Here is a 19,564-nt window from a genome sequence, read left to right as displayed (position 1 = left end):
TGCTGCTTTAAGACTCCATTATTTTGTCATGACACCATTCAGACTGCTGACAGTCACACCACAGTGTCAGCCTGTCGTGTACGCGTAGGCAACCTTTACCAGTCATAATTGTTATTTAAGAACAAATATTTGAAATGGAACCATTGTGAATAACACTGGGACACCACCCTGTATTACTACCAAGCCAGTGGCAACAGGGTAAATTATACTCTGTTTTCCATTATCTGTCTATATTATTACATCAATACATATTTATGTTTCCGAGTGTTTCCTGCCACAAAGACTCGAATTTGGAAATGAGGACAGTCCATACCCAGAGGGCAGTGCTGCACCAATCTGCACCAATGAGTCCCGCTTCTCTCTCATCCTGTGGCCATCTACTGCACCACAACACCTGCTCTCCAGATTGTTGCACAGATCATGTTCTCACCTGTCACCTCAATCTTACCTGTGTTGGAAACAACCTCTTTTTCCACCACGGCCAACTTGTCTTGACTAACAAAAATCATGAAAAGCAGGGAGATATTCCTCAAGCATTACAATTCAGCATCAGTTGTACTCACATCCTGCCACCGATCTTCACTCTGCTTAACCTGCTCACGGAATTTTTGCAGCTCTTCGTAGCGAACCTGCCGGAAGACGCTGGGTTCAACCTGGATGTCACTCACAGATTTACTCCTGTGAAAAGAGTAAAAACACCGGACACGTGCAGCTGAAGTAAAAAAGAGGTGCTCACGTTTAGTTTGCACATGCTGGCAATTTGACCAAAATGTAAAACAGAAATTGCATCATCATCTACTTTTAAAAGAGTCAAATAAATTTCAACTTGTACCCCACATGCTGAAAACCAGTTGATTAGGACCTTAAACCTGGAACCACATGTTAGTTTGCAAACACAGCACTTAGGCCAACCACAAACAACTGTGCAGTGATGTAAGTTCAGTGAGTTAGTAACAAATATCAAAGCCCTACCCATCATGCAAAAGTGCAAAGTCACCTAAAGCACACACCCTATAGACAAAGATACTCTTTGTTGTCACTTACAGGTAATGTTTTAAGTAGGTCTCATATTTCTCTCAGTGTTTAAATCATTGCTCAATGATAACTACAACTTCTTCATGCTTCAGATTAGGTAGACGCCAAAAGAGCTTTATGGGACGATGAACCCCCACCCCCGACTAACCAGCACAAACTTGGCCCTGTACCATACAATACTCTACGTTGTGTGTCAGCATTTAGCAGCGAGAAAATGAGAACAGCAGCACAAAAGCAGGAGGCAGTGAGGTGTGACTGTAAGAGGCCAGAGAAAATGCAAACGTGCCCCATTCCAACTCACCCGATGATACTCTCTTCAATTTCGCTCTCTCTAGGGAACCAGAGAAAAGCACAGGCAAAGTCACATCGCTGCACATTGACCTTTGATAGTGCATCTGACAGTGAAGTGCTTAGGAGCGAAAGGCCAATTGGCGTCTCTCAGCCCTGCTTATCCCCAGGTTCAGGGTTTTTAAAAGTACATGAACAGAGCCAAAACACCTGCAGGTTTTCACTTGTACACCAAAGCCTGCAGTGCACATGTTGGAGATAAACACCACGGTATCATCTTTCCTTTCCCTGACATTTGACTGGGGAGGTGTATAGACACATATCCATCCCTAACAAAGCTACCTTTCTGCGGACAACAACATGACATTACTGGAAATATAGACTTTACATATGGAGTTAAAGTAAATCCTGATAAGCTTGACTTAGAATAAGTGGTTGCTTTGTGCATTTCTGTGTGTGTGTGTGTGTGTGTGTGTGTGTGTGTGTGTGTGTGTGTGTGTGTGTGTGTGAAGTAAACACTGCAGTACATTTCTATGCTCAGGTTACCATGGAGTGAAGTTGCATCTTCTTTCAAAGCAGTGGGGAATTTCTACAGTCTTTCATGTTGGCTCAACAGACAAGACTACATTTAATGGTCTTGCTCAGGGCAGTCAGTGTGCTCAGTTTGTTATGAATGAATTATTACTCAGGTTGAAACTTTCCACGCCCTCATGCTGCTGCACTTTGAGCTTTACATGTCAGTGTAAAGTTCCCTTGGCTGAGGAAAGCAACATTGCACTCTGGTCAGATCCACGCTACTGTAGATGTTAGGTGAGGTCAACAAATGGACAGTTCATTACATCGCAAGTTCATGAAGTCACTTATTTTCTTTATTAAGAATTATATATTTTTTTCATTCATAGGCGAACTTGGTCTGATGGAAAAACAAAACCAAATGCATTTGGGTCTGTTTAACAATGCTTGTGAAATGATAGTTAGCAAAGTTGTCGAATTGCTACAATCCGGTTTTGTTTATAAATCACAAAATACACAACAGCAGTACATTTAATGTGCAACCTGTACATCCACTCTACATACTGTCTGTGGTATGTAAATGTAAAGTAAAATATATCATATATCCATCCTTTACAATAGAAAGGCAGAATTAATTCCCTGTCATTATAGTTTTGTGACTGGGGAAAAATCTTAAGTAACAACAAATGATTAAAATAAGTGAAATTTCAGTCATTATTGAATTTCACCACATTTTCTACTTTGAGGTTTGTGTTGAAACACTCATGACGGATCCAATAAATGTGAAGTCACCCATACGATTTCAGAAACAAGAGCTTAATTGATAAAACTCTCCTCTGATTATTGAGGCCTCCAAACCAACCTTAAAAAAAAATAAAATGTTGGGTCGCACGGTGGCCTTTTAGCCGCATGATTAGACTGAATGCCACATAACATTCCCGGTTCAAGTCACACCCTCTCTCTCTCTCTCCCCAGGTTTCCCCATCTGCCATATCAAGCATTTCTACTGAATCAAGACGACAAAAAGATTTATTAGGAAAAAATATTAATTCAGCATGCAGCCTAGACTTAGATTCAAAATCAGACAAAAAATGTTTCTCAGACTAAAATGATATAGAAAATGTAGGAAAACATTACTACAACTTCAGAGCAGCTAGCCTTTCTACCATAAGCCTCTTTTTATATCTCAGTTGACTGGCTTCCCTGATAGCCTGCCACCTCTGCAGGTCGCCTTCACTACAGGAAGAAGGCACTGAAGGACACCTCTGACTGGCCCTTTGTGAGCTCTGGCTCTGATCAGAACTAATCCCAAGCTTCCGAACAAGCATGTCATCTGTCGCAGGACGAGGCTCATTCTCAACTTGATTCTGTTCAGTTTCCGCTGCCTCCCTAGTCAAAGGACATGGGGGGCAGAGGAGTCTGGCTTTGAGATCAGGAGGCAGAGCCCAGGGCTCTGGGATGGGCATGGGGACATAGTTGTCTGGGGCTCCTGAGAGAGGCCGCTGTTGCTGAGCCTGTTGGGTTTTCTCCTTACGAAACACGACATCATCCTGCTCGATGTTTGGGAAATCATTCTCATCAGTGCTACCGTGGCTGTGTCCCTGGGTGACAATATTGAGCTGCGGCTCAGATGTGTAGAGGCGACGGCGTGCATTTAGTTGGGTCTTTGCCATAGCCAGATCTGTGTTGGACTGAAAGGCTAGAGTCCGCCTGGCAAACATGTCATCATTCTCCAAGTCAGGGATAATGCTGTCATAATCAATAGGGTCCGGGGGCTCCCGAGGGTCTTGGCGCCCTAAGAGAGGCCACCTCTCACCTTTGACCAGTCTGGGACCTGAGGTGGGGTCCACTGGGGCAAACATCAGAGGGGGAGTCTCTAACAGAGGGGATTGTATCTTGGGGAGGTGTGGGGGAGTATGTGGTTGCATAGGAAGACTGCAGCGTGGGCAAAAGGAGAAAAAAGGACAGAGAAGTGATGAGTGCATGCATGTGAACTGGATCAAAGAGCAAGAAAAGGAGGAAAAGATACAGTAAGCCGGGATAGAAGTCATATTTAATTCAAACAGATGCTGATTAAATCAGGATTTTACATTTGCATTGCTATGAAATAAAATGCGATAGTTTCTATAAAAAGTCTCGGCTGTAATAAACATAGAACGTTGCTGAGGCATAATCTATGTGTTGCTAAGGTTAGTGCAAGCAAACTGCTTTATGTTTTGTGTTAGATATACTCCAGCAGCTTAATAGTATTTTACAGCATCAGTTTCTTACTAATCAGCTGTTCAGAAATTCAGGAGCCAATTATATTCTTTCCTGAAATTTCAATGCTCTAAAACATTTCTTCGTCACAATCATGCAGCTGTATCGACCTTTTCCCCACAACAAGGGTGTTGTGAGCCGAGGCCTCGTTTGTGTGGGAGTCAGAGGGAGAGGGGCCAGAGGGAGAGGGGGCAGATGAGAGCCAAGGACTGCTGTCGGATTCTGAATCATCTGACGAAGAACTGGACTTCTTTTGGCTACAGTCGGATGCAGCAGGGTGAACAGAGGAAAGGAGAAGTGCAGGAGAGTGGGGAAAAATGGAAAGACAGGGGGAAATAGTAGGATAAGAGAAAGAAAAATAAGAATCTATAGAGGAAAAGCAGTGAACCAATTTTTGCATCTTAAAACTGACATGCACATAAGGATTGAATAGTGAAATTGAACTAGAAAAGCTGTGCAACAAGCAGGAAATATATTTAGCCCTTGATTGTATTATTCTATAAATCAAAAAGTTTGTTTATTGACAGAAGAGAGGCTAAGTGTACATGTATGTGTTAGATTTGAATGCCCTCACACACCTGAAACCTTGTATCTTCTTATACCAGGGTCTCGTTTGAGAGCCCAGTTTGATCTTCTGTATGTGAGCGTCTTCTTCAGGCGTCCAGAACTTGGGCAAGAACTTGTCATATGATATATTCCCAACAGGCTGAGGTTTAATGCCCATCTTGCGTGTGTAGAGGTCATCTTGGATGGGATCTGCATTGCCTACCTCATCGTCTTCATCCTCAGAGTCGTCGTAATTCTCCCTGAACAGGCTGTGAGTGCACACGGCTCCACGGTTGTCCACCCTCACGGAGCCTTGTTGCAGGGGCCTAATAACCCCTCTGTTGACGTCACCGCTGCTCAAGAGAGACAGCCAACATTTGTCAATTGTCAGCAGCATCACAGCACACGTACCGCGTGACGAGGAGCACAGCATCCTCAAACAAAGATGACGCAAGGATCAGCAAACCAATGCAAGCTCAAACCCAAACTGTAAGGCGGCAAGTATGAATTCGAGGAGTCATGCTGTTAACCCGAATCACGGCTCAAAGCTCAATAAACTCAGAAGGAGCAAATTATGACGCTCTGCAGCTAATTTTCAAAACAAAACAATTCAAACAGAAACCAACAAACTCAACATTTGCACTGTTAAAAGCAGCACACTGCAACCAAACGTGTTTTTCATGGTTACAATCAACCATGCAAACTGAGGGTAAGAGAAGCGCTCTGGTTTGAACAGCCACGTCAAAGTCACACGGTAGCTTCATGTTCTCTGACCTGAAGCAGGCCACATTCTGGTGGGGGGCAACATTGGAAGTCAGAGTAACCTTGGGCCAGGAGCCACCTCCATCTCCAGATACTCTTCCCCCTGCTTGGGGACTGATGGGAATGGCAAAGTTGGTGGGGGGAGCTGGGGAGGGGCTGTGGAAGCGTCTGCTGGCCAGGTCATCCAGAACGAGATCCGGATCGGGTCGGTCTATGTCCGAATCACTGCCACTTTCAAACTCCCACTGTGGATGAGCCACAGGTATGGCACTCTGGGATGTTTGACTGTTGTCATAGCATTGGGATGAAAGTCTTGTTTCACTGCCCACAGCATAGCAAAAATGAAAACAACACCGTCGACCATTCGCAGACAACAAACACCACAAAACAGACATTAATTGGAGAAGACAGTCAAAAACTCTTTGGCTTTGGGTAAAACCCCACCATTCCTAGAACACTTTTTACTATGTGCATGGCTTTTTAAGAAAACTGAAAACAGTTATAACAGTACCTGGTGAGCATGCCCTCTTCCTCTGAGGGGTTGGCCCAGCTGCGCCGGTTGTCGTCACTGCGTTCGGCTCGTTTCTTTCTCAGTGGTGCAGGCACATAGCCTGAAGGTTTGTCTTTAGTGGGTAGAAACTGGTTAAACTGTGCGGCGGCCTTGGGTGTGATCACTGCCGACCGGCGGTATTTGAGTGTCTCCTTGTTATCAGCCATCCTGAAGACCGGGTCAGCCTCAGTGTCACTGCAACAACCTGGAGCATGGAAGAAGAGCAGGGCACAAGCATGTGAAGACAGATTATGAGAGAAGGTGCACAGAGATCTGCTAAGGACAACAAAGTAGCAAAAGGAGAAACGAGGTGAGAGGCACTGTGACTTTGGAGGAGTAAAGGGGGGGTGGGTTGGTGGGATGAGCAGAGGCCTCCTCATTTACAAGCTGATGTGACCAGCTGTGGAATTTCTCACTGCACTTCACGCTCTCGAAGGACACTACACATCTATGATGAAACAAGATGACAGACAGCACTCCTACGGCTTTCGTTCTCGGGACCTGGGTGAACATTCACCGAAACCACTCACTTCCACAGCCACTAGATGGCAATAGGTATTTGATTTCATTGAAGGGAGTCAACATGCTGGCTTTGATGCTGCAGATCTGCCCTGTACACAAATATTTGAAGTTCTAGACACTTGATCGGAACAATAAATATTCACGCAGAGATACATTTGAAGACGTGTGATCACCTATTGCCAATTTCCTTCGAAGTGTGAGAAGCTACGGCCTCATCAATGCCATATATTCAGATTATGTAAGGTTCAAAGACCAAGAAGAGGAGAAGAAGAAATAATATGGCATGAGACACGTGTGTTTGTGATATTTATGTATAGATGAAAAGGATGTGACGCCTCCTACCCTCACTGCTGCCTTTAAGAGTGGCGTCAGATGAGTTGCTGTGGGGTCGGGAGCCCAAAGATTCCAAACTGTCCAGGGAGTCGTCTCTCCTGTGGCCGCTTCCTCCTCCTCCTCCTCCTCCTCCTCTAAGTTGGTAAAGCTCCTCTCGCTCCGAGTACCAGCTATCTCCAAAACCGCTGTCTCTGACGTTGCTGCCTTTCTGACTGGACGAATCCTGCAGAGCCTTTCATAAACACACACACAAATACAGTCACATAATCGGGTGCCAATTGCAACATTTCGCTTCGTTGTGTGTGTGTGTGTGTGTGTGTGTGTGGGGGGGAATCTCCTAGGTAGAGTGTGAAGCCAGAAGTGTCTGGTCTTCTCATTCGTGCAGTTACTGTAAACATACACACCTACAGCGCACTGTCTGTAAGGGGAAAGCATGCTGCAATTTAATGGAATAACCTCTTTGTTTTCTATTCACTAACATCGGTGAAACAAACAGAACCATAATCTACACACCCTCGATAACTATGTTTACTGCACAGAATAAAAATGTCACGGTACATAAATACATACACACGGTAACATTAACTAGCTGGACTTCAAACAAGCAAAAACTTGTTAACCACTATAAAAAGAAAATGATTTCAGGTCTGTAATCCACTGAATCCTACCAGACAATACAAGTCCACAAACTAAACCCAGCCTAAACCCAGCTAAACATACAAGACGTGGAGTAACCAACTGCTATTACTGAAAATCCCTGTTGTCACTTGAATTACAGGGGCCTTGCACTCACTACCTATAAATCTATCTGAAAGCAAAGTGCCAAATTCAACACTGGCATGGGCAGAGGGGAGGAGGAAAAGAAGCAGCTATTTTAACGTGTAAACTATGCAAAATGTGTGCCGTGCTATAAACAAGATTAAAATAGCTGAGTCAAGGGATCAGATCATTTTTGACTTAACATAGCTTTGGTTTAAGTGGCCGGCAAGGTGCAGCCCCTCAGCTTATTCTTCTACACATTGTCGACATACCAGGGAGGATACAGAAATGTACTGCGCAGTGGCTGCAAAAGAGGATTTAATTCATGCTCTCTCTGGTTTCCACATGAAAATGAGGCTTGTTCTTCATGACCGCATGGACAGGACAGCATAAAGAGTACAATGGGTTAATTACCCACTTAGAGAACTGACCTTGAATAGTGCTGTGCCTAATAATCCCTCAAATGCCTTGAAATTCAGGTAAGGTCCATCATAGATAGGATCGCAGTAAGCTCTCCTACCCAGCCAGTAAATGGTGATCAAAACCTTTAAACAGAACAATAAAAGAGTTTAGTACAGAATCATGCCTGAAAAATCAAAAGTAAACATTATTACCAGACAGAATACAGGAAATTATAGCAACTCCTTTTCCCCGATTGGCGAATGTTCTGTGCAGCGCTAAAGCAGGTGATTGTTCTAGTGGGAGCACGCTGTGACACAGGGTCACAGCGTGCTATTGTCTCCAGGCTCATCCAGAAAACTCTGCTGCTGTTTGTGTATGCATCACAAGACACTGTTTGTGTAAAATTTAGAAATGATCTGATTGCTGAAGTTGGAGTGTGCAACATAAAAATGCAGGAAAAAGATGAATGCAAATAAAATAAAAAAAAAACAATAACAAACAAAATGAAGCAGTGATGTGACATGTAGCATTTCCAGCAACCATTTCACTTGCATTTGAAAATTAAAAGCAATTCTACAGAATTGGTCGAATATCTCCTAAAAAGATGAATCACTTTTTAAAAAGGCAAACATCTGACTGTACTGTGTAGCCTCCAGACTTAAAACTGTGAATCTAAAGGCAAGCAACCCTATAAACTACTTAAAAGTACATTTACAGAGTAATTGTTTGAAATTGAAAAACAAGCCGCTCCGATACGGCAAGCTTTGCTAAGGATTAATGTAAAGATGTAGACAGTAAATCTGGGTTTTGTGGTGTTGGAGTTAAGTTGCTCATTTTCAGAATCCCAGTAACCCAGTGTGAAAGTGACGGAGGCCTTCTTGTGATGGAGCGTTTAATGATGTTGACTGTGTAAACACTATATTCATGATGTATATTGGCCCCCGGAACCTTTGTTGCATGTCATCCTCCATATCTGGTCCTGTATTTACTGTAACCTTACAACTGTTTCCTACGTAATTAAGGCACACATTTTCCCGAAACAGTGATACAATTTTACGAGTGTGAGCAATAAATCTAAATGCAAGCATGAACATCACATTTTTATGTCTTACATAAAATGTCATAAAAGGTAAAATGCTTAAGATACAATGAATCTATACAATTCTATTATTTTAACCTCCAGGGTAGTTAGTTTACGTTTAAAGTTTTGAATCACATGCCAACAAATCAAGCACAGACACAAAAAAAAACACCACGTTACTTTTTCCCCTACTTACATTTTTCAGCCTCCTGTTGGTCTCTTGATGCCTGTGAGAGAATGAGCAGAAAAGAGAGGTGTATGAAAGAAAATGACAATAAAAGAACAGAGGGGCATAGTTGTTGAGTATATGTGTTAGGCAGTGAAAGAGCTGGAAACTGAGAGCACAATCCAGGCTCCTGCCTCTCACGTAACATCACAAAGGCCGAGAGAAAAACAAACTCACATTACTGGGGGCAAAACAAGATTGCAAACCATTCAAAAGTGTCGGGACTGAACAACAGTTTAATTAGTGAGCTTTCTCACATCCATGTTGTGTTCCTGTCCCCTAAATATACCGTGGGGTCTATTTTAGAGACGCTCAAACACCAACATTAGATACAGTAATCATAATGATGACTGAAAGTCTACTTCCCCTTCTCTGTTCCTACTACACATTCCTGCTATCATGTGCTAATTCAGTAGCTAGGCATGCGTCTCTGCCCATGAGAGGGCAACTATTTCCCAGCATAAAATGCGAGCAAAGCACCTGCTGAGAATGAAACCTGTTCCGGTTCGTGTGGGCTTTTGTTTCAGGGAGGACAAAGAAAACAGGGAGGTAAATACAACACAGTATCCATAGAACAGGGGACAAACAAACCATTTAGTAGAGGAGTCAGTGGTATATAGTAACTACATACATTTACTCAACTATTGTACTTAAATTGAATATCAACATGCTTGTACCAAACTTTTCAGCTTAGAAAATGTTAGCGTCTACTTTGTGACGGTGTTTCAAATGAGTTGTAAGCAGTTTCAGACGTCTCATCTCTAAATCTCTCAAATGGTTAGGCAAACCGAATAGAGATGTCCAACTGTTCGATATCTGACCATGCCAAGCAAAAAATATAGAAAGGTCCTAAAATTAATTCATATTTGTGTTGCAGCAGTTTGTATTTTCTCCTTCCCTGCCCCATGAATCTTCTCAGGCCAAATCAAAGTCCAGAACTCGTTCCACTGTGGTGACCTCTGAAAGGGACAAGCTGAAAGCCGCTGATCTTTGGCGGCGATGATGAACTCCTGAGGGAAATATCTGGCCGTCTCGCTGCTAAATACTCCGCTGTGTTCATCACCAAGTCACCAACCATGTCTGTCCACTGTTTCGTGCTGAACTGGTAATTCGCTAAACACTGTCAAAAAGTGATACGGTGGCCAAGGGTCACAATTAGAGCAGTGAGAGTAAACTAAAATCTCACAGTTAAATCATAATTTTGTATAATGTTAAGACAAAGGTATCTATTTTCCCGATAAATAAATAATTAACTGATAGTTATAACTGATAATTAAATATGTTAAGCTCAAAATAGAGTACTTTTACTATCCATTTGCTGTACAGGCACTTTACTTATGTTAAAGTGTCTGAGCACTTTTCCCACCAGTGTTTTACTGAAATGGAAGCAGATCAACTTTCCCACTATTATGCACCACCTCACACAAAGATTTCCAACATGGCAATTCCTCAAAGATGAAAAGTTAAATGGAAGTTTACCACCTTGGCATACAGAAAATTTATGGGTCCTATAAAAAAGGCGGGAGAAAAATGTGCCCTCTCTCGTGTGGCTTGGAACTCTAAGAGTACAGCAGTGGGATTCAGGTCCAGAAACAAAAGAAGCCATATACCAAAACCACCACCACTCTGCTTCTCATAATGCTCATTTATAGCTAGTGGTAATGTCTGAACAGAGGAGAACATAAAAAAAGGGGCTATTTTCAGGCCTCAAGAGCCTTAGGACATTGCACTAGCCAGTCAGAATCAGCTGAAAGCTCACATGATTTAAAATAATCATAGACAAAACATAACTGGAGTCTGATTCAAAGAATAGCTTCTGAGTAGCAGTATCAGTTAAAATGACTACTATTTGGTTTTTGGTAGCCATTGTGCCAAGGGGAGATGTAAGGCATTTGTCTGTGTTTATCTTCCACAGATACTATACATGAAGGAAATAAAAATTGGTACAAAAATGATGACCACATATAGAAATCTGTATTTAAGAAGGTCAAACAGTCATCAGAAGGAAATGTGTTGACCTGTAAAGATGTATTAAGTTCTTAGTTTTACAAAGTCAAACAGGATGGTTTAGATTCCCCTATTAGACAATGTATACAGGTATACAAAGCCGTAACAGGAAATCCTCCACCTTCACAAATTAACAGGACATTCTCATCATTTCAACAGGGCATTTGTTTCATCCATCCATCTCAGCCTCTTACACTAGTCTTAAAGGTCAAAAGGTGAAAGACGACCTACTTGTCACAAGCTAATGGGATCCTCCGCCTTTCAACTTCTTGGGAGAATCAAATAAATAAATAAAATACCTGCTTGTGAAACTCAACCCCTTCTGCTACATAGTAATTAGCCCCAAAATGTCATAACGCCTGGAAAACACTATATGTAGTGTGTGCAGCAAAAATTTGCCACACTTGATTGGACTTGGAAGGGCTGAAAAGTGTGTGTAGGCCAACACAAACCAGAGACAAACAGAAACAGACAACAGAAGAAACAAAAGCTACAGTTTAAAGGTTAGACAAACAACATCTTAACAGAAGCCAAAGTAAATGACCCTTCCAGGTCATTCAATTGGTTCTCTGTGGCTCTTCGGTTGTGCTATAAAGCAAACAAGCACAACAGGTGAACGCTATCCAATTCTATACTGTACCTAGATGAACCAGCTGCTGACTGTGGTCTATACCATATCTACGTCTTTACAACAATGACATCCACAGCACAAACAAATAAACCCAGTGCAAAAGCCCTAAATTAATGGGTGTGCATGTACAATCAGAAGCATACCTTCACAACGAGGATCCCTTGCTCAGCTGTATTCACTAACACCGCATGCAACATCAGTCAACTATGTTCCTTCATTGTCATTAAATGCTTTGGGTTTAAAAACATACACCCAAACACTCTCAGGAGTCCTGAAAACCTTAGACACAGGGAGATTTTGAATGGAACAATCAGCTGTGGGTGAGACCGTGTCGAGGCATCATTGTGTGTCGTAGTTAGCAGAGACAGTGCAGCCTCTGTGAGCGAGGAAACAGGGTGAGGCTGGCATTTCTTTCTCCGAGTCGACTATGGAGCACAAATATGACCCTTGTGTGGGCCTTTTACAGCTAGGGCAGTGCCCATAGTGAAGAAACTTTATTGGCTGCTCACCATCATCACATTTGGTTTCACAATCTGCCCACAGTTGACACAGCGCTGCAACACGAAGTGGCAGCAGGACCATAAACTGTGAAACCAGAGCAGGCAATGCTAGCTCAGTGAACCACACCTGAAATACTAACACATGAGGATCTTCAATTAAAATACAGAGTTATTATATCAACTTTTAAAGTACATAAACGGCAGTGTGCAGAAATAATGTAGAAGAATTTATGTTAAGTTAAGTTGTGGTAACAAGCTGCCAAAATCTGTCTGGGAATCAACATCTTCCTCCAGGTAGCTCAAAGATTTGATTTGATCTACAGCCAGACATGCCGTTGCTTAATCCAAATCATGAAGTCACAGCACACAGCCATTCCCCTTTATTGTGTAGAAAGGGTCATTGACATTCCTTAAAGGACAATGAATGTTTGATGTGCCTGCTGATCTTTTCCAACTTAGTTTTGAAGCGTGGAGAGCAGTCAACCCTTGTCAATAATTTGCTTAATCAAACAGAAGCGCAGAGTGAGACTTTGGCCTCGTCTTAGTGGGGGGTTTGTTCTGTCATTTATTCAAGGTCACAGAACAAAAGCTGGACTCATAGCTGTACTGTAGCTACTTCAGCAAATACAGAGTAATAACACTGTAGTCAGTAAAAAGAAACAACTAAAGGTCCTGCATCAAAGTACTGTGCTGTCAACAAAGTATCCTGCTATTCATCAACATATAAACTCATATGGTGACATTCAGACGTTACATTATCACTCGCATCATTTAGAAATTCTTTATCTGGCTCTTTAGCTACTAATCATTTCAATAAGTTTACCATCTAGTTGCTAATTGTGGCCGCATGCAGTTTAGTGCTGAGCAGGTAGTGCATTTATGCTAAAAACGACAGCCTGCCGATGCTGAAAAAGCAGGCAGCGACAAATAAATAGTCAAAACATTCACAGATGTCAATGTAAAGGTGACAAAAATGGCATTAGGAAAAACCTTGTCCAAGAATAGGGGTCCTGGTCCCACCTGGAATCCACGCGACTGAATTTCAATGCAGTTTAAGAATCTTAAGGAACTTATATAAAGCTCTTTTCGATGCCATGATTCATCTGCAGCACTCTAATACCCTCATTTCCTGGGCAGCTGCTGTTAGAAACTGACAGAGATAGTCTAAACTAGTCAGTGAATCATAGCCTCCGATGATGAATCAGATTGGGTCTTGAGCTGCACCTGGTTAAAGTTCACATGGGTGAACGGAGTAAATCTTTAGATTTTCTATCACAACTGTTTGTCATGCCGTGTGATAGATTTGATTTTGAATTTGTTTGTAACTGATAAATGTCTTTATCAGAATGCAGGTTTCACAAGACAGAGCAGAAGAGCCGTGTGGCCTGCAGATGGTGGCAATGCCATAGCTCAAAGGTCAAAGCAGATTTTCATTAATGTTTTATGGCTGCAACGATACTGACCAGTATGAACAGCACAATGTTTAGCACACAAAGCTTCAGCCAATATCCTAAAACATCTTAATGCCAAAAGGAGGAGGTGTACAGTAGGTCAACCGTTGCTAAATCATTTAGGTTTCGTTTTCAGCATAACACAGTCTTAAAAAAACGACCAGTGTTTATTGTCATTATCAGTATGTAATTTGTTGGGCCCATTAAAAGGTCAAAAAAATGACCCGAAACCCAGATGGTATCTTATTCAAATTGCTTGCTTTCTGTCATTTTCCTTAAAAACGAGTTAATCAACAATTATTCCTGTTTTTGTTAGTTCAATTATTTTATGTAATAAAAAGACGTCAATATTTTGCAAAGAAAACTCAACAACAGCCCTCGTGAAAGCCAGTGCAGAGCCCCACCAAGATAACAGCCTCATTACTGCTGAAACCGAAAACAGGGAAGCTGAGCAAAGCACCTGTCAGACAGGGTTAAAGGGAGTGGAGGCTGGACACACACCAGGGGCAAAGACAGCTGATAGAGTCAACTTTCTCTCGGTGTGTGTGCTGTGACTCATTTGCCTAGAGTCTGATAGGCAACAGTCAAACAGTGTCATTTGTTGGCCGTCTGCAGCCTTGTTTGACATTATCTCCTTATGTTACACCCAGTGTGCCATCCTTCTCTTTATGAGTTATAAATACTGCAACATGGATTTGTGTCTACAAAGACACAAATGCCTCAACACTTTTCATCTTGGATAAAGTATTGCCAGATTGAAGAATTCTCCCAATGAAGACCAGCTGCATTTAAGAAAAAAGGGCAATTTCCTGCTTACAGTTAAGAATAACAATAGAAATGAAAGACACAAAAACTATAAACTAATGTTTTCTCCTATTAATAAACGAATTCCTCGATGAAGCCCGGCCCAAACACAAACACGCGCAGGTGTCAGGACCACATGCAGGGGGAAAATGCACTGGGAGAAGATGTCAAACTATTAAAAGCTCCATTACCATTCCAGTCAATCCTGCTGATCAAAGTGACCCTAAGGTCCTAAAAATAGTACTGCAAGCCCACTCTGTCTAAACCCACGTACACAAGCAGACATGGTGATAAACAACGGAGCGAGATTGACCTCAGACAATGTGGGATTTGGTGTTTAACTCAGCATGTGTTCAATGGACAGAAATTTATAAAATTTTAAATAATTTAAAACTTTTTTTGATCTAAATACAAGTTCAGTTATTATCACTGAAAATCAGAATTTGTCGTGTTTGAAGACACAAATGTATAAATTTTATACACTGTGAATGTCATTTTGGAAGTAATTTAATGCCAATATTATGGGAAAATGTTATGCAAGAGGGGAAATGTCAGATAAGGCACAGAGCACAAAGTCCATATAGGAATTATCTTTATGACACTAAATCAAACATTTAGTGATTGATATGGCCGTATTTTAGAGCAGCATATCTTCTGCTGTGGGGAGAGTCTTGATAAAAGGCAGGGAGATCTGTCTATTTAGAGGTTAGAATCCACAGTGAGAGTACAGTTCATCTGCTGCTGTGTGTCTTTGTGATGACTGTGGCTTTGACATCAATGTCAGTTTTCTGATGAATAACTGACAGTCATGGGTGGATCTTGGGAAGAATGTTGCCAGAGGTTCTGGCAACGTCTAAGGGAAACATCCAGAATGAGCTCGACTGCACAGATGACGATGCTGCGACACAACGTGGGCAGAATTATTATTGTTCTCTTTGCTTAAACAACATCCCGATATCACAGTTGAACTGTTCTGTGCTCCACCCTGCTACCCCTACCCTGCCCTCAGGTGTCTCTGAAGGCACACCTGTGTAAAAAACTGAACAGGTTGTTCAGCATACCACATGCATCTCTGCTTTGCACGCATCTGACAACAGTGCAACTGTCTAAAAACATCGAAATACTAAACACTAACACTGTTGGTGTTATATTATTTGTCATGAGATTTCTGTGCTGGTTGCTGACTCAGGCACCACCTGAGCAGCACCTGCTTGAATTCAAATACTTTTCTTTTATAAAATCTACCAACCTCTGCACCTGACTGTAATAAGTTATATTCAGGACTCATTTTTGTGATAAAGGTCATGAAAAGATAAATTTAATTTAAAAGAAAGAGGATTTGGTCAGATCAGAGACCCAGATAGGCGGGAGATTATTTGTTCGAACAACTTGTGTAGTTCCATCATTTGCTACTGCCAACACACCGCGCTGTGGTTCAACAGGTGTATACAGCAAAACTGAAAATAGCATTGACCTTTTTTAACACTGCTGCAGTAAAGTCTCATAATGCCTCACACGAGGAGAAGTGCACTGAACGACTGCACAGTCTAAACATTTAAAAAGTCAAATCCTCACTGTGTATAATATAATTACAAACCAAGCAAGCTGGTTCAGTCAGACAAATTTAAAAACCATTAACTTACAAGATGACCTCCACTCTGATTGGCAAGGGTGCATATCAACAAACATTTTGCAAAGCTCACAAGATCACAACTTACTTGACAGTAACCCTTGTGGATACGTCCTGAAGATCTCCGGGGTGAAAGAGCTGTGCTTCCTTCAGTCCAAGCTTGCCGCAGGCCTTCAGGAAGACGTTAAGATTGTCCTGGACGAAGAACAAAGCAGTTGTAAGGGTTTTCCACCTTCAGAGGCAAAGAATAATCACTCAAGAATTCTTTGGCAGGGACACAGGCTACAACTTACTGCTTCCAAAGTTCACAACACAGAACAGCAACATACTGGGAGGAGCATGTGTGTAGCAAATAAGAAGTGACCTAGTGCAGAACACACACAAACACACATGCGGGGGGGAGAGGCTGTGTGACAAGAACTGACTGACAGCAGCAAAGCTACCTGTGTGCCGGGTTGGGCTAGGGACAAAGTCAAACCCCGGAAGAATGACATCAGAGCTTTGCATAAGTCCCAGCCAACCGGCTATGCAAGTGCACAACTGACACATGTGCTAGTACGTTGGTTGCTTGTTGTCGTTTCCTTCTCACACCCTGAAACTATCCCCTCCCCTCCCTGCCAAGCCCTTTCCTCAGAATACCTGTGGAATCTGTGGGGCGGTGGACTATTTTGGAGACATTTGGTTGCTATGACACGACTTTGGGCGACAGAAACCGACAAATATTTCCGTGAACTCAACTGAACATGGGAGCAAAAGCATGATTCACCTCCTACACTATGTCAATAATTTCATACAGCATAAAGTTTGTGTCTGTGTGTGTGTGTGCACGTAATTTACACAGATGTGAGTGTAATGCAAGATAGAAAAAATAAATACATGTTGCTATATAAATTTACTCACAACTCATGCATTTCCAACGCATTTGGACCATGAAAGCTCCAATCCTTTTCAGGGGTTATGACTTTTCCAGTTGTAATCCCTAATGTCTTGTTTATAAGTCTTTACTTCCCATTGGGACTGCCCTGCTTTAGAGGGTTTGTGTGTAATGACACATGGTTTCAACATTGGTTGGAATAATAAGGGGGTTGCTTGTTCTATATTTAAATGGCAAACATGCTTATTAGCAAATGTCAGTTTAGAGCTGACGTCTCAGTGCAGGCTTCTCTTTTTAACAGCTATGCTTGTCCCTTAAAAGTATGTTTCCTGGTCTCACAGGTCACTTTGTGTAGAGACACTGGGGCCACTGTTCATTCATCAGGACACAGTAGAGTTTTTTTCCCCCCCATCTCCTGCTTTGTCTTGGTGACAGTCACAATTATGTAATTTTTCAAAACAGACCAGTGTTTTGCAACTACAGTAAGTCAATTACACTGAAGAGTAAACATTGTATGTTTCTCCCCCACTTCTGCTTGTAAAGTATACACAGTCATAAATAATAGTATACATTACCGCTGCTTAAACACTGAAGCAGAAGTGTTGCTATGCTGACACCCTATTGAGACTGAGCTCCTTGCCAAAAATTAAGAGCTCAAAAATACCCTGAACACAAATACTAATTTGCCGTAAAAACAAAACGTTAAAATTAAGGTTCATGGGAGCATAGTTAACCTACATGGACATGGTTACAAGAGGAAACTGACCCCAAATTTAACAGAAAAATACTGTAGCTTCAATGCAACATATCTCATTTTGCAGTACAATATCTGCTGATAGCCACTACGCTATGTGTGGGCAACTGAAGGCCAGAGAATGGCCATGGTCTTACAAAACTGTTTAGAAATATATAAACCTAATGACTTGGGGTGAGGAACATCAAACACAGCTGAGCATCATTGTTAAGGCGTCTCTGCCTTTAGATCTTGGTTTTCTCCTTGTTAAGTCAAAACACAGCTTGAGCTAATTAATATTCCTTAGTTGCAAATGTCATTTAAGAGCATTATGAACAAACTTTAGGACCCCGCTCAAACAGTCTCAGTACATCCAGAGATAAGGATTTAAATAGAATGCCATGCTAATTTGTTCCTGCTCATAATCCTGCTAAAAACGCTGTGCCCATCCAGCAGCCACTAATCCTCTCATGCAGACCCCGATTTAAGGACTTCACACCACGAAATGGAAAGATTTGACTCACAAGGTGTCCAATTTACTATAAAACCATCTTTGTTCCTACTGGCCACATTGTGGTCAATTTCTTCAACTGCATTCTTTGTCCAAGTTGGGCATACTCTACAATTACCCTCAGCTGACCCCTGGTAGTGCTTCAAACAACATACAAAGCTGTGTTTAAAATATCAGGCTCCACATTTTTAAAAATCTGTCACAACAGACCAGGAGATGAAATACTTGAAAAGTTGCCTTTCCGGAAGCAGGCCCAATAAGTCCATCTCAACTGTTGGATCGATCGTTACACACACCCAACACAAACACAGCAACAGGCCACAGTCAAATGCCTGTCATCGCACAGATGATTACACAAACTCCCCCCCAGGGCCACCGAAACTGTTTATCTCCTCCCACTGCTACCTCAACTCACAAAAGGAGTTGGTATATGTGGAAACGTCCAACACCATGTCAATTACAGCACGATGAGCAAATGCCAATGGAATCATCTTTAGCTCCATTCATGAAGCCCATTGGGGCTCAAATCTGGGCCCCCACTTATGTACCAGCTCGCTGCCCAACACTGGTAAAAGTAGCACTGAGCTATGGGCTGAACCAGGGCGCCATAACCAAAAGCCAGAGCTCACAGAGTGCTCAAAAACAGGCAGAGAAGTATGCTGACATGGGAAACATTCACTTGGACACAAGTGAAGCCAAAAAACGAGCCCTCGCTGGAGCCAGTGTTGCTAAATTTTCTGCAAAACCAAAAATTTCCATTTTTTCCCCCTGTTCCCTCACTGGATTTTTTGTTCTGCTTGAGATGAAGCCTGGTATAGATTTGAAGTGCTGATCTCTCCCAGATAGCAAAATAAAAATGTCCTTTACTTAAGAATAATGGGAGAAAATGTTTGAGTGTTAATGAGGCATATTTGGCTTTCACTTGGATCTGATAAAAACTATTCTGTATCAACATTTCTCTTCTTGTTTCTCTGTGGCATTTCTCCATCAACATTCAGTCATTAGGACTAATCCTACTCAATGTTGCCCACTTTGAGGTGACAAATTGTAAAACATAAATTTTAAAGGTTGGAAATTGTATTTAGCGCTCTCTAACATTTAAAAAAAACACTAAAAGCAGTTAAAAAACAGACTAGAGTGTATTTAT

At 41.9% G+C, this 19,564-nt stretch overlaps 2 protein-coding genes across 19 annotated transcripts in view; both read right to left on the bottom strand.

Moving 5' to 3' along the window:
• lmo7a (LIM domain 7a) overlaps positions 1 to 19,564 on the bottom strand; it is a 43,591-nt gene that overhangs the window by 14,501 nt on the left and 9,526 nt on the right. For 17 of the 18 annotated variants that reach the window (XM_067515153.1, XM_067515155.1, XM_067515139.1 and 14 more), the window contains 7 exons: positions 16,388 to 16,494; positions 9,247 to 9,277; positions 7,999 to 8,112; positions 6,818 to 7,040; positions 5,915 to 6,158; positions 1,337 to 1,366; positions 564 to 678 (listed from right to left, as the gene is read on the bottom strand). In XM_067515153.1, the coding sequence (XP_067371254.1) occupies positions 564 to 678; positions 1,337 to 1,366; positions 5,915 to 6,158; positions 6,818 to 7,040; positions 7,999 to 8,112; positions 9,247 to 9,277; positions 16,388 to 16,494 (864 nt within the window). The remainder of the gene's footprint in view (positions 1 to 563; positions 679 to 1,336; positions 1,367 to 5,914; positions 6,159 to 6,817; positions 7,041 to 7,998; positions 8,113 to 9,246; positions 9,278 to 16,387; positions 16,495 to 19,564) is intronic. The other variant, XM_067515142.1, reaches the window with a different exon arrangement.
• On the bottom strand, positions 2,171 to 4,199 carry LOC137132540 (LIM domain only protein 7-like). Its single transcript, XM_067515159.1, has one exon. The coding sequence runs from the start codon at positions 3,885 to 3,887 to the stop codon at positions 2,973 to 2,975; it is 915 nt and encodes a 304-aa protein (XP_067371260.1). The 5' UTR covers positions 3,888 to 4,199; the 3' UTR covers positions 2,171 to 2,972.

The sequence above is a fragment of the Channa argus genome, chromosome 9 (genome assembly GCF_033026475.1).
Source record: "Channa argus isolate prfri chromosome 9, Channa argus male v1.0, whole genome shotgun sequence".
NCBI classification, from domain to species: Eukaryota; Metazoa; Chordata; class Actinopteri; order Anabantiformes; family Channidae; genus Channa; species Channa argus.
Note: the sequence above shows the minus strand (reverse complement) of the source record. Positions and strands in the feature narration are given on the sequence as shown.

What these genes read in the sequence shown, in the direction of transcription:
- LOC137132540 (XM_067515159.1), bottom strand. Translation starts at nt 3,887, where the DNA reads ATGACTTCTATCCCGGCTTACTGTATCTTTTCCTCCTTTTCTTGCTCT.